This window comes from Oryzias latipes, chromosome 2 (genome assembly GCF_053564925.1).
Source record: "Oryzias latipes strain Hd-rR chromosome 2, Olatipes_Hd-rR_3.1".
Taxonomy (NCBI): Eukaryota; Metazoa; Chordata; class Actinopteri; order Beloniformes; family Adrianichthyidae; genus Oryzias; species Oryzias latipes.
Genome location: NC_136238.1, coordinates 51724593 through 51738399, shown reverse-complemented (window position 1 = coordinate 51738399; position 13807 = coordinate 51724593). Strand labels below are relative to the sequence as shown.

The window sequence follows — 13807 nt, the reverse complement described above, 5'->3', positions numbered from 1 at the left end:
TTCCCTTCTTAGATTCTCCCCTAACTACCCTTAGTAGACTCTTCATCCTGCTAAGTATCCTAGTTTTTAACCAAGGATTTATACAGAACGAATATCACTATTTTCTCACAGATGAAACTACCCTAAGTCCTTAGACCACACCACACTTAGTAACTCCATTCTTTATTCACATGGTACCTGTATGACGTCAGTTGCCTCGACTGAATAGAAGTGAGAGTGCCACCCCGCTTCCCTTCTATGTCCCAAGTCCGCAAGGCTGACATAGCTTGGCTTGAGTTTTGCTTCGCGAAACTCTCGCAAAACACCTAACCTTAACCCTAACCCTAATGGCACAGATATATTAATATTGAAATTCCTTCTGATTTGGAAAAGTTTCTTCCAAAAATGGTTAAATCTCTGATTAACCATTGATTTAAAGATCTCTGCATTTGGTCAATGTTTTCCATTTTGGTATTTTCTTCGTTTTGTTTTTTATTTTAATTCTAAAATAAATCACTTCATGTTAAAAATACATAAAATTCAAAGTCAGAATTCTATCATCAATAAAGTTGAATTTGTTTTATTGCTTTCACTCATTTGAAAAATAATTTTAAAATGGTGTGCCTAATAGGTAATGTTTAGAAAAAAATGATGACGTGCAGATTCATAGACGTCAATGACTCACGATGCATAATTTCATCTGTCAGAATGTTTTGCCAGACCATCAAAGCAAGCACTCACATTATGTTCGTTTGGAAGTCATGAATTTTATTTGGTTTAAGTTACAAAGTTACAGGAAAAAAAGAAAGAGAAAAACCCCATAAGATTTAAAACCCATAATGCAGTGCTTCTCAAATCTTTTTATCAAGCCCCCCCCCAAGCATCCTGGGGGGCGCGCCCCACTATTTGAGGTGCACTGCCACAATAGAGCAGACCTGTGTTGGTCTTTGATATCATCTAAATTCCAAAAAGTCAATGTAAAATAAATGAATGAAGCTGATTTTATTGAGATGAAAGAATTGCCCTCTCCCGCATTAATAACCACATTAAATGCTTATACTGTTTTCCACCTGATTTGGGTCTAGGTAGGGATATTTGCACCGTAGCTCTTGGTTTCCTGTCTGGATGATGTTACTGAGCTCTGCGAGTTTCTCCTGGAAATTTTTAATCTTCTGGCGGGGTGCGTGCTCAGTGAAATCCTTAAAATCGAAGTCAGGAAGGTAATTCTGTGAATACGAAAAATAATCATTAAATCAAGTTATAGTGATAGCTAGATATTTATGTCAAGTTTAATTTCTTGCTAATTTACACCTTAAACTCTGATTTTTTTATTTTTTTATTTGGAGATTAATGACAACGTTTAAAATGCAGATGTGCATTTTCAGTAAAAAAAAACGCACTTAAACTTAATTTGTTACTAAGCCTTTGCACAGAAATCATCCAAAGATGCTTTGTTTCTTCATCAGTCCTGACGAGCACATAAGCAACAGGTATAGAAATACAAATACACACATCTGCTGGCTGTTTTTAATATCTGTGGTGCATTGATGCTTGTTTGGTCAGATGTGAAAACTAGAAGCTCCTATTCCTCCACTCTTTTGTGTTGAATTATTGAAAGATTAGAATTAGACAACAGACAAAAATATTGCTCACTGAATTAGTCAGATGAGTAAAAAAACATATTTAACCCTCAACAAGAGAGTGAGAGCAAACCTTTAAAGGGTTGACCCCAACCGAAAAACTCTTATGGTTACTGGAGTTGATGAGTGGATGCGTGCGCCTCTTAGTTGATAATATCATAACATTTCTATCATTATGCAATTTTACCTCCTTTTGGGCTCTAATGTCTAATCCGTTTTCCACACACCATGTGCCTTGAAATCACAGGGTTGTGTCAGTGTAGCAAAGGGATTTTATTTTTAATGAACATTCTCAAAACGTCACAGTGATGATTTGATTTTGAAATTATTTTGAGTCAACACATCATAGTAATAAATATGTTAAATATTTTATTCGAGAAATTAGTTCCAAACTGTTGCATGTTGTGCAGGGAAGGTAATTAGTGCGACACACCCTCCATTCACCACTAGGCCACTGCCCTTCCCTGTTCAGTTGGAGTGAGTAGTGCAAGCTGGGGAGTTGTGTTTTCTGCAGTCTCCCAATATTCTAAGTTAGCTGTTAAAAACTGGTATTCGCTTCTTAAATACACTGACCAAAAATATAAACGCAACACTTTTGTTAACAATATTTCAGAGAACTGGTTATTTTGTGTATTTGGAAAATGTTTCACATCTTTGAGTTCACATCATAAAAAATGGGAGCACTAATGCTGTGTTCTTTTGCTGTGTTTTAAAGGTTGGGTTACACCATTTTGTTTTATCCTGTTGGAGACTGTTTTATTTTAAATGCTGTTTTATTTACCAAATATGTGTCTTCTTTTTGTGTTATTGTTGGGCAATGTGTGTGTATTTATTTGTGTAAATTGCAAAATTGTTAAACCTTTTGGATGAATGCACATTTTCAGTTGGAGTGATCAGTCTGAGAAGGGACCTGTACTTGTACTGTCCACTGATGCCATTTTCGTTTGTGCTGTTTTAAAGGCATTAAAGACGCAGTAACTAGACTTGAGTCTTGTCCTCTTTACTGTGGATCTACGACCAAAATGAATCCGTTACATCAGGAAGGGCATCGGGCATATAAATCTCAGCCAAACCACCTATGTGAATCACTGAAACCTGATTCCTGACCCCTGAATTGATATGCCAAAAGGTGAACAAACTGGCAAAGGGAATTTGGATCACTCACCTTTTCAGGAGTTGGCGCGCTGAGCAGCCAAACAGTTTCCATGCTTTTTACTGCAATTCTATAGTCTGGTAAGGCTTTCAGGAGTTCAAGAAGAGCGTCTTTGTCTTCGATCTTCCCTTTCTCTGTGGGAGGGGCCACCTGCATTGTGGAAGGGCCATTTGGCATCCATCCATAAAAGTCAAACTAGAGAAAATATAGCATAATGTTAAAGAAAATTGATTTTAGAAGATTGTTATTGTTTATTGATGAAGGGAATGTTTTTGGACATTTCATAACTTTTTTTGTTCAAAATGTCTTTATTGTGTTTTTCAAACCTTTAACAACATAATTGTATAACTTTTATAACTATAAGTGGAAATCCTGGTTTTGATGCTTGTACAGGAGAACAATTGAACAGAAACATTGGCCACTCCTCACTAAGTTTAGGATGTAACCATTGTTTATCCTAGGCACTTTAACATTGGGAGTGGGTCATCTAGACCCACTAGACAGAGCTCTGAACCTTTTTTCTTCAATGATTTGTGATCTTCACTGGTGTCCATGGATCACATGAAATCCTCTCCACCTTTGTCATGGTAGGAGAACACCTTAATGGAAGGGGAGGTTGATCTAAAATAGCACAAGGGTTAAGGGATCTCTTCCGCTCTTGTCTGTATTCGAAATTTTAAGTTTCCTGCGGATGTTTAGAAGTATGGAGACATAAAATTTCTAAAAACAAAAGAACAAGTTTAAAGTGAAAAAGACTCACTTGACCAAAATTCACAGCTGCATGCTGTGCAGAGCAAGTGAACATCACCATAGTGACATACTTGACCAGGTCAACCAGGGAGGTGATTTCTTTTGGGATTCCTGAGGATTTCAGAAGAATAACTGGATCAGTTAGGCAATCAGACAAGAACCCTTTAATTTTTGTTTATTAGTCAAATTGCATGAACTTAGAGAACTCTTTTTTTGCTTAAGTTAGGGCAAAAGCAATTTAAAATTCTATGTGTCACTCACACACTGGTGGTTGGGGTGCTGCCAGTGATGCATGGCACAACCATGCAATGTGTTTGCCCAAGGACACTAGCATGTTTTTTGAGAATCCAGGATCCAAACCCACAGCCCTTTCGTGGGGAAAAACTCTACCCCAGAGCCACATCCTCCTTTTTCTCTGTCTTCAATCTTTTTTGTCATTGTAAAGAATGGCTATACACTCTTCTGTTTTTTTCTATTTGTATTTGTTAGTTCTTAACATGCATTTACTCAGTTTGAGGAAATTCAAGTGTAATGTTTGTTTGTGTCCTATTGAAATGATTCCCACCAGACTTTTCCTGGTCAAAACATCCATGTTGAAAGATGTCTTTAATCCAGTCCTGCAGCTCTTCGTCGTTCTTCACCAAGTCATCATTTTTATAATAGAGCCCAAGAATGTCATTCACAAACCTTTAAGAAAATTAAAACACTCAGTAAAAGTTATCATAACTGCTGCTTAAGGAAAAACGGGAAAACATCCCAAAATATCAGACATTTTAGGTAAAGAGTAAATATAATCACTGGTGCATGCAGTCCCACAGTTTGCGTCCATCATCTCTGTAGTAGAAGTTTGGCACATCCTCCAGATCTCTCTCCTTGATGTCATCAGGGAAGCAGAGAGAAGCGTAGGTCATCGTTTGGAGAGCTCTCTGAACGATGGTGTTGATACCGTCTTTACCTGCTGCTGAATTCTGCACAACAATCAAAGTAAAGTCAGAGATTTCTGTCAGCCTGAACTTCTTGTCCCATGGCTTTTTCTGTACAGACCTCCGTCAGAATTCCATTATCTGATACAAGAAGAGTTCGAGCCCCATTGTTGATCTGCAGAGTGTCTAGTGTGTGGCGGACAAGAAGCTGAAAGAGACAAATGTTTTCATGTCCTTTGTTCATATCATGTACTCACAGTTATTTGTGCACAGTGATGCATCAGCTTTAGGTACCTTGTAAATAGGGTGAACACTGGGGAGGTTCCTGTTCAGGGAAACAATGAAAACCTCAGCCAGGAGGTGAGTGCGAAGCAGGTGATAGTCGATCTCATGCAGGTTGAATTCTGCACTTCTCACAAACGTCTTTGCCAGCAGCCAGTCATATTCGGAGTCAGTGGGGAGAAAGATGGGATTGTTTTCTCCTTCCTGCTTCAGCTGCAGAAAAGGTTTAATATATATGTGGCTTAAAATTGATCATGTTTCTATAGTTAGGTTATAAAAAACAGTTTTTCATATGTGACTGTCCACCTTTCTCTTCTTTGTAGAGTTTTGCAGGGAAGATAATCTGAAACTTTTTGAACCAAAGTATTTTTCTATTTTTTTCAATCTTATTCAGCTCATTTTTTTTAAATCTTTTGTCAAGATTTGAAATTAATTTTGAGGTAAAAAATAATAAGAATAAGAATAAAGGTCAAAATCCAGACAAACGCACACAAACATGTATTTGTCTTTATTTGTCTTCTGTTATTGTTAACTGGAAAAAAACTGCAGCTCGAGTTTCATCTGAGCTTTTGCTTACCTGGATGGCAATGGGCATCATATTATCATTCTCATCCTTGTGGAGCAAAACCAGGGGAGCAGCCAAGAACTGCTCTTTATCGTTGATGGTACTTGTTGACACATCTTCCAGAATCTTGTAGTCACACAGGAATATGTTTCCCTTCTGTTGGGAAATGGTGAACGAATGGAGAGGACGCAGGTGAAAGCTCAACAGGTGTATGGAGATTTCTCTGCTCTGTTTGTTACGGTTTATATATGCATTTAAAATCAGTCTTTTATGGGTGGCTTTTATCCACAGCAACTTACAAAATGAACAAAACAAGCAAGAATGTGAGACATTGAACGTAAAGAAATGGAGCGTCCTGTTTGATGGAGTCAAATAGACAGGACTGAACACAAAAGGGCTGATCTTTAACAATCAAAACAGACTGAAAATGGTTGGACAAATTACATATCCATAAAAATAAAATTAATTTTTCTACCATTTTATCCCTTTTGGGGTCACAGGGCTCTCTGAGCCTATCCCTGCCACTTGTGGGCAAAGGCAGGGGACACCCTGAACAGGTTGCCAGTCTGTTGCAGGGCCACAATCACACACCATGCACTCTCACACTCACACCCAGGGACAATGTAGAGTTGCCAGTTGACCTATGAAGCATGTTTTTTGGTTTAGGGCCCCCAGCTGGGACTTGAAACGCAGGCCTTCTTGCTGTGAGGCAAGAGCGTTAACCACTGTGTCACCATGCAGCCTAAACATATAATAGATGTATAAAAAAATTATATTCAAAATATATAAGTATGAGAGTTTAAAGTATGAGATTTTAAAATACATACAAAATGAGAAAATGCAATTAGGTTAAAATTACATAAAATAATTCATACATTATGTCTATAAATATTTGATACCAATGAAAGTCACTTGGCAGAAAATCTCACGAAACTTTCAACAATAAAAAACAAGTGAAACCTTTCCCAGTCAGACTACATGTCAGAACAGTTACCTGCATCTCAGAGTTCAGAGTGAATAAGCCATTGCTGAAGACCATTTCATCAGTGACAGGAAAGTTTCCAGGCAGAGCTTTGATGCGTCTGATCACCATGGGGTTGACCCCGTTTAGAAATTGGTAGCCAAAGAAGTCGTCCTCCTTCCAATGGTTCATGACGTACTCTGGAAAACAAGGTGCTTTGACTTTGGTGAGGTGAAACTCTTGGATTATAAGTACTCCTTCACACAATCTGAACTTCATATTATCTTTTGACCAACAACAGCAAAAAATAAACCTTTAATTGTGTACACTGGTTTAATAAAAAATAGCTTTAATAGGCAGAAATGTGACAGTACCAGATGTTGGAGTCATGTGATGCTTGTGGAGATCTTCAATTTGACTCATCTCTGTAAAGTTGTCAGCGTGCATACCTTTGGTTAATTCCAGCTCCACCACACTACATGGCCAACAAAAAATTACAGTCACTTCTTGAGTTAGAAACAATGTTCATATGCTGGGGGATTATTTGAGAAGCAGCTATATGAAACAAGGACCATACCCTGCAACCGCAAGGGGTTCACGCTTCGTAATTCTTGTTATAAGGTCGCACTTGCCAAGGTGTAGAGATGCTGCAGATTCTGCATCTATGCAACTTGGCCATTTGCTTTTGTAAGTGCTCCAGCTGCAGCAAAACAGAAAAAAACGTATGTAACCTACGTCAACACAAAGAAAAACAGACTGTAATTGTAATTTAAACTAATACAAAGCGCTATAAAGTGTCAGTCCCCATCATGCACTATTCCAAACTTATAACCACCAGAGGCAAGGTGGGGTACAGTGTCTTGATACTAATATTTATTATTATTATGAATTATATTTATCTGTGCTTTTTCCAAATGCTCAAAGCATTTACAATGTGTCAATTATTTTCGTTCACTCCTCACTCATACTTGGTGTTGGCGTGGCTGCTAATTCCTGCCTATTTCCTGATCATAACCGGGTTAGGGTTAGTAAGAGTGGTAAGAAGGATCAGCTATCCTCATACCAAGACCCCCACCGAAGGCAAGGCAGCAGTGGTTGCCATGGTCCCCCAGACAGGCATAGCAGATTAATAAAATCCACCCAATAGTCGGCCAACCCAGACTAGGGCCAGACAAACTGCCATAGGGGCCCTCAATGTCAGCAAGTAGGGGGGCACAGGAGCACAAAGAATACAAGCTCCAGCCCTTTCACCATGCCAGAGTGCCCAGCACAGGGCCCTCCAGCCACAGACAGGTGGAACACCACCAACCAGGAGTTCTGAGCATCTCCCCAACCCAACTCCAAAGGAGACCCGCACCATGCTCCACGCAACCACATCATCAGGAAGTCCAGTAGAGAGAAAGGCAGGGCTACCCACCCCTGGTGGGGAGGAGGATGCCCAAGAGAAGTTGGGGTCCCCTGAGAGTGGGACCTCAGGGGACCCCCTGAGAGTCAATTCCAAGATGGCGCCGCTGGGTCAGGTGTGCTTCCGGTCTATTGCTCTGTTTGAATGCGAGTGTGAAAGCTTGTCTACAAGAGAACTGAACGTTTGAGTCTTATGAAAAGCAAGGCTGGAATACGGCATAACATTCCAGAAGAGCTGAGAAGAAGATACAGAGGGACCCGTGCTGTGGCGCAGAGGAGAAAAAGGGCCATCACCAAGAAAGAACACAGCTGGAGATATAAACCACCAGTCCCGTCAGTGATCATGGGAAATGTAAATGCCTTGGCAAATAAGGCAGATGAACTCCTTGGGTCAGTCGGTTGTCAAAGGATATATCAAGAGTGCTGTCTGTTCATGCTAACAGAGACTTGGCTAACAGCCAACACAACCGACAACAACATGGAGCTACCCGGCTTCTCTTTGGCACGCGCTGACAGAGATACCGGGGCGTGCGGCAAAAGTAAAGGAGGCGGCCTCATAATGTACATCAATAACAAGTGGTGTAACCCTGGACACTTCACTGTTAAAGAGATCATCTGCTGCAGACACTGAGAACTTTTAGCCGTTAGCATTCGGCTGTATTACCTACCACAGGAGTTTACGCATGTCCTGGATGTCTGTGTTGACATTCCTCCAGAGCTCACGCAGAAACAGCGATAAAGGTGGCTGTTCATACGGTCATGGAACTACAAACACGATACCCACAGGCACTTGTGGTCATCTCAGGGGACTTTAATCACATCTCCCTGGATTCCCCGTTGTCATCTATGCAGCAGTACGTGAACTGCCCAACTCGCATTGACAGGACGATTGATTTGTTTTATTGCAACATCAAAGATGCCTATCAGGCCACAACCCTCCCCGCTCTAAGCAGATCAGATCAGGTTTTGATCTCCTTACAGCCTACAGACACAGCTTTGAGGCATTAAATTCTAGCGTGAGGAGGTGGACACCTGAGGTGGAAGAGGAGCTCAGGGACTGTTTTGGAAGCACTGACTGGACCGTCTTGCTGGATCACTATGGGGAGGACATTGACGGAGCATCTTAATGCATAACAGACTATATGAACTCCTGTATGCAAATAACAAACCCTGGATAACAAGTAAAGTGAAAGTGATTCTTAATAAAAAGAACAGAGCTTTCAACAAAACAGATCAGGAGGACATGAAAAGGTTGCAGACAGAACTGAGGAGCTGCTGGAAGGAGGATGAAAAATACCTACAAGGACAGGATGGAGAGGAAACTGAGAAAAACAACATCAGGGAAGTCTGGGAAGAAATGAAAACCATCACATGGAGCAAGAAGGCAACAAAAGTAGAGAAAAAGCCAATGAGCTGATTACCTTTTTTAAGAGGTTTGACATTTCACTCCCCACTCCCCCCACTTCCAATACCAGCCCAGTCCATGCTACACCTATCACAGTGCCCCTCCCACTGCCTGTCCTCCCCCCTCAGCCAGAGGAGGGCCCAGCTGCTCAGGCTGCTGCTTCATCATTAATCAATCCTCCACGCAATCCTCTACTTACTACACTATTCTCACCTGGATGAAGGAGGCGGCGCTGTGAGGATGCTTTTCTTTGATTTCTCCTGTGCCTTTAACACCATCCATCCTCACCTGCTGCAGGAGAAGCTCACCAGGATGACTGTACAACCATTCTTGGTGTCCTGGTTCATGGACTATCTGACCAACAAGGCAGCAATATGTCCGCATGGGGGGGTCTGTCTCCAGCTGCAGTGTAGGGGCACCACAGGGGACTGTGCTGTCCTCTTCTTTTCATGCTGTATACGTCCGACTTCCGCTGTAACACATCAACCTGCCACATGTAGAAGTTTCCGGACGATACAGCTATTGTGGCTTACATCAAAGGGGAAGAGGAGGGGGAGTACAGGCGGCTGGTGGAGGACTCTGTGGCCTGGAGCGGGGAGAATCAGCTGCAGCTGAACATCCAGAAGACCAAGGAGATGGTTCTGGATTTCAGAAGGAAAGCCCGAACACCTCAGCCCGTGCACATAGAGGGAGAAAGCATGGAGATGGTATAGACCTACAAGTACCTGGGGTTTATGTTGGACCACAAACTGGACTGGACTACCAACACGGACCAGCTCTACAAGAAGAGCCAGTCCAGGCTGGACTTTTCCCAGAGGCTGCGCTTCTTTAACATCTGCACTAAACTACTCCACATGTTTTATCAGTCAGTGGTAGAGAGTGCTCTCCTCTATGCTGCTGTGTGCTGGTGCAATACCAGCAAGAAGAACATCTGCAGGCTTAACAAGATCATCAAGTGGGATGAAGCTGGATCTTTTGGAGGAGGTGGCAGAGCAGAAAACTCTGAGCAGGTTCAGGGCCATCATGAGGAATCCCTCACATCCCCTACATGAGGCCTTCACCAGCGGTGGGAGTACATTCAGGAACAGACTGCTGTCCCAGCACTGCTCCAGAGAAAGACTAAAGCAATTGTTTGTTCTTCGTGCCATCAGGCAATATAATTCCCTGGCAGGGCATCTTAGAAGCAATTTCTTGTAATTCTTGTTTTAATTTATTTATTTTTATTTTCTTACCCACTGATTTTAAATTATTAATCTTTTTATCTATTAATCTTTTTAGTCTATTGCTATTTTTTTTCAATTTTTATTGTTTTTAATATAAGTACGTTTTTTCTGAGTGTGAGCAGATGGCCATTTTTAAATTTCTCAGGGATTATTAAAGACCTATTCTATTATATTCTATTTTATTCTATTGTAAACATGGCCCGACCAGGCTCACCCATTGTTGAAATTTTGGACAGGTCCAGCACTCGCAAACAAGGATCAGAACCCACACCTTTAGGGACATAGACATCTCCAGGCTCAGATGTGATGTGATCACCAGCGCATGGCCTTGCCAGATACTCAGGAGTCCCTGGCCGCCTAGGCCAGATAGCCAGCAGGAATAAAGTAGGGGACAGAAGATCAGAGGTCCTGCCTTCCTTGTGTAGTGTGTGTGTTGGAGTGTATTGTGTTTGTGAGGTAAGAAGATGTGCGTAATAAAAGGCGCTGTTAAAATTGGTGTGTGGCGTTCTGTGAGGAATTCCCCTGTTTGCTGGCAGTGACGTCCAAGAACCACCCCCACGAAAGGGCCCTTTGGTGCTTTTAAAATCATAAGGGGAGGGGAGGGGCTCAAAGCATTAAAAAAAAGAGGGACCCCTGCCAGATGGCCCCACTCCCAAGGTGCATCGCAAGTTGATCCCTTCCCCTTGGTGTACAGAGAATGAAGGGAACTTCGGGACAGCTATTTGTTTGACCCCCAATATTGACCCCACCCCCCAGGCTTTGGGTCCAATGTCTCCTCAGCCCGGGGTTATCATTGCAAAGAGTGCTGAACCCATTTAACATAACAATAATTATACATATAATAATACAAAACATAAAAGAAAACAATATGATATATACAATAATTATGTATATATTATGTTAACTGAATTTTAGTAAAACAAATCTTACATAAAAAGTCAATTAATCCTCTCCATTTGCTTCACAAAACAAAAATAAGAAAGTGAATATTTGTCATTTGTGTATGTGTGATAGGCACTTACCAATAGATTTTTCTTCGTTCATCAATTTCCTCTCGACACACTTTACGAAGTTCAGAATTCATGCTCAACAAAGCTGAAACACAAAAAGACAACAAAAAAGCATTTGAACATAATCAAAAGAGCAACATTTAAAATATTGCTCTCTCTTCAACTAAATGAGAGGATTTAAGAGGATGAACAAACCTGTTTCCTCTTGGAACAAGTACATGTTCTGGCCAGAGAACCATTGATAGCCACCGAAAGTGTAGACATGCCCAGAGGGAGACTTCACCTCCACCTTTTCAGGCTTCCAAGTGTATGGAATGAGGCCGTGATGAAACCTTTCAATACTTATCATCAACAGGTCTCCAATGTCCTTAGTGCACTTCACAGTGATTTTAAACACCTGAAAAAATAGTCGAACAGACAAAGAGTTCAGCAGCAACATCTATATATATAGATGTTGCTATATAGATATTCTACAATTATTTTTATAAGGCACATGAAACAGCTTGGAATGAAAAAGAGTTTCACACTCACAAATTTGTTCAAGGGCCTAAATGGTGTAGAGCTTTCTACTCTGTCACTCTCCCCCTCTTTGCCCACCAGAGTCGTGTACAGTGATCCGATCACAGTGTAACACCAATCGTCTTTGATGTGGATGGTCACTTCATACTGAACAGCCATTTTCTGACTTACAGGTGGATGTGTCCTGAAAAAACAAAAAACACCAATAACTGACAAGCCTGCACTTTTCAAAAGAATCATTTCATACCTGGGTCTAAGACGAAGATGCTCCTGTGAAAAACTACTCAACAGATGCAGAACATCAACTCTGCTTTGCTCTTTTATACACAACCTTACAGGGTGTGTCTGTCACTGTGAACTGTCACCTACAATATTGAAACTATGAACAAGTTTAAACGAGTCACTTGACAACCCATAGAATCACTAGGTTCCTGTAAATGTTATGGGACATAGTGCATTCTCTGGAGAGGTGAAGCCATTTGTTTATTTTTTTGTCACATTGGGTTAAGCACACATACAATGTTCTCCTCATTTCAGTACATCCTGAAATGATCATCTGGTGTTGGTGTATGCTTCTTATGACTGAATGGAAAATGAACCCGTTAGCCATCACCGTTCTGTCTGTGATGGAATAAATGCTGGTCTCCAATAGACGTCGTCTCTATTATACGCCTGTACGGCTGCCACATTTTTGAAGTCAACACCAATTTTTTGTGAATATACAGAGCTACAAATTAATATCTGCTCCAAATATCTGTTATCAGCCTTACTAACTGCTAAAAACCAGAATCGTCTTGAAAAAAACATATCGGTCGATCTCTATTAGGTCCCCACTCACCCATCCCATGGACTCCTCTCTTTCCTAAATTCAGGCAGCTGATATCTGCAGAACAGTGAAACAGCACGATAGGTCATGAATCCATCCCTGCAGTCCACTGTCTGCACGAAGGGTTTGGAATAATCAGGCAGTGATAATGTGGTAGTGTTGATTAGATCTTGTTTAAGGTTACTAAATGCTTTTTTTGCCTCTGGGGTCCACTGTATCTTATCAGTCATGTCCATTTGTTTGGCGTAAATTAGGTCAAAGAGGGGTTCAGTGACAGATGCATAGTGTGGGATCCAAGCACAGTAGTTGCACAACTCGGAAAAAGACATTGTTTGGTTTTGTTTATGGCTTGAGGGTTTCTACTCAAACTTGTTTTTCTAGTCAAATGGATTTGTTTCCCTGTAGCTGTCATGGTGTGACCTAGGTATGTGACTTCTTCCTTTATCGGTTGCTGTTTTACCTGGCTTATTTTATTTCCTGTTTTGTGGAGGTGGTGCAACAGTACAAGGGAATCTTGTTTACAGCTTTCTTTATCTTCACTCCCTAGTAGGTCATTTACATACACTATTAGCTGGCTTTTCTGGGATAACTGTAGATCAGACAAGCAGGTCACCATGGCTTGTGTAAAAATAGTGGGAGACTCTGCAAAACCTTGGGGCAGCCTGGTATAAGCAAATTTAATACCATTGTAAGTAAGTGCAAACCAGAACTGAAAATATGGATGTATTGTGACGGAGAAAAATTAATTACTCAGATCTACCACTGATAAAGAAATTATGGTTTGACTGCTCAACTGCTCACTGCTCACTGTGTGTGGTGTTCTGATGTTAATTGGGCTCTGGTCTGCACAGCTTTTTTTACTGTTCTTAAATCTTGGGACATACGCCAGTATGTTTTGTTTGTTTCTGTACAGGGAAAATAGGCTTGTTACAGGGGGTGTCGGGACATGGGTGTGTCATGGCACACTTTAGAGATTTATATTAGTGATGATGTTTTCATCCACAGCACTCACGAAGGACTGGCAAAATAACTATGTCCATTAAAACCTGTTTGTTTCTGGCAATAGAGGAGAAATCCAATGTAGAAAACCAGCAGGCACCAGTTAGTGCATCAAAGAATCAAGAAGACCTCACCTTGCTTTGCTCCTCCACAAGCAAGGAAGACAAA

General features: G+C 41.0%; 1 protein-coding gene across 1 annotated transcript; it reads right to left on the bottom strand.

Moving 5' to 3' along the window:
* Nucleotides 1-721: 721 nt before the first annotated feature.
* Nucleotides 722-12139, bottom strand: LOC101174158 (polyunsaturated fatty acid lipoxygenase ALOX15B-like). Its single transcript, XM_011493768.4, has 15 exons — nt 12062-12139; nt 11827-11998; nt 11491-11692; nt 11308-11380; nt 6831-6953; nt 6628-6728; nt 6287-6453; nt 5305-5448; nt 4740-4940; nt 4567-4653; nt 4321-4490; nt 4088-4209; nt 3533-3633; nt 2785-2967; nt 722-1205 (listed from the first exon to the last, which is right to left on the bottom strand). The coding sequence occupies exons 2-15, from the start codon at nt 11971-11973 to the stop codon at nt 1026-1028; spliced, it is 2001 nt and encodes a 666-aa protein (XP_011492070.1). The 5' UTR covers nt 11974-11998; nt 12062-12139; the 3' UTR covers nt 722-1025.
* Between the last annotated feature and the right edge of the window lie 1668 nt (nt 12140-13807).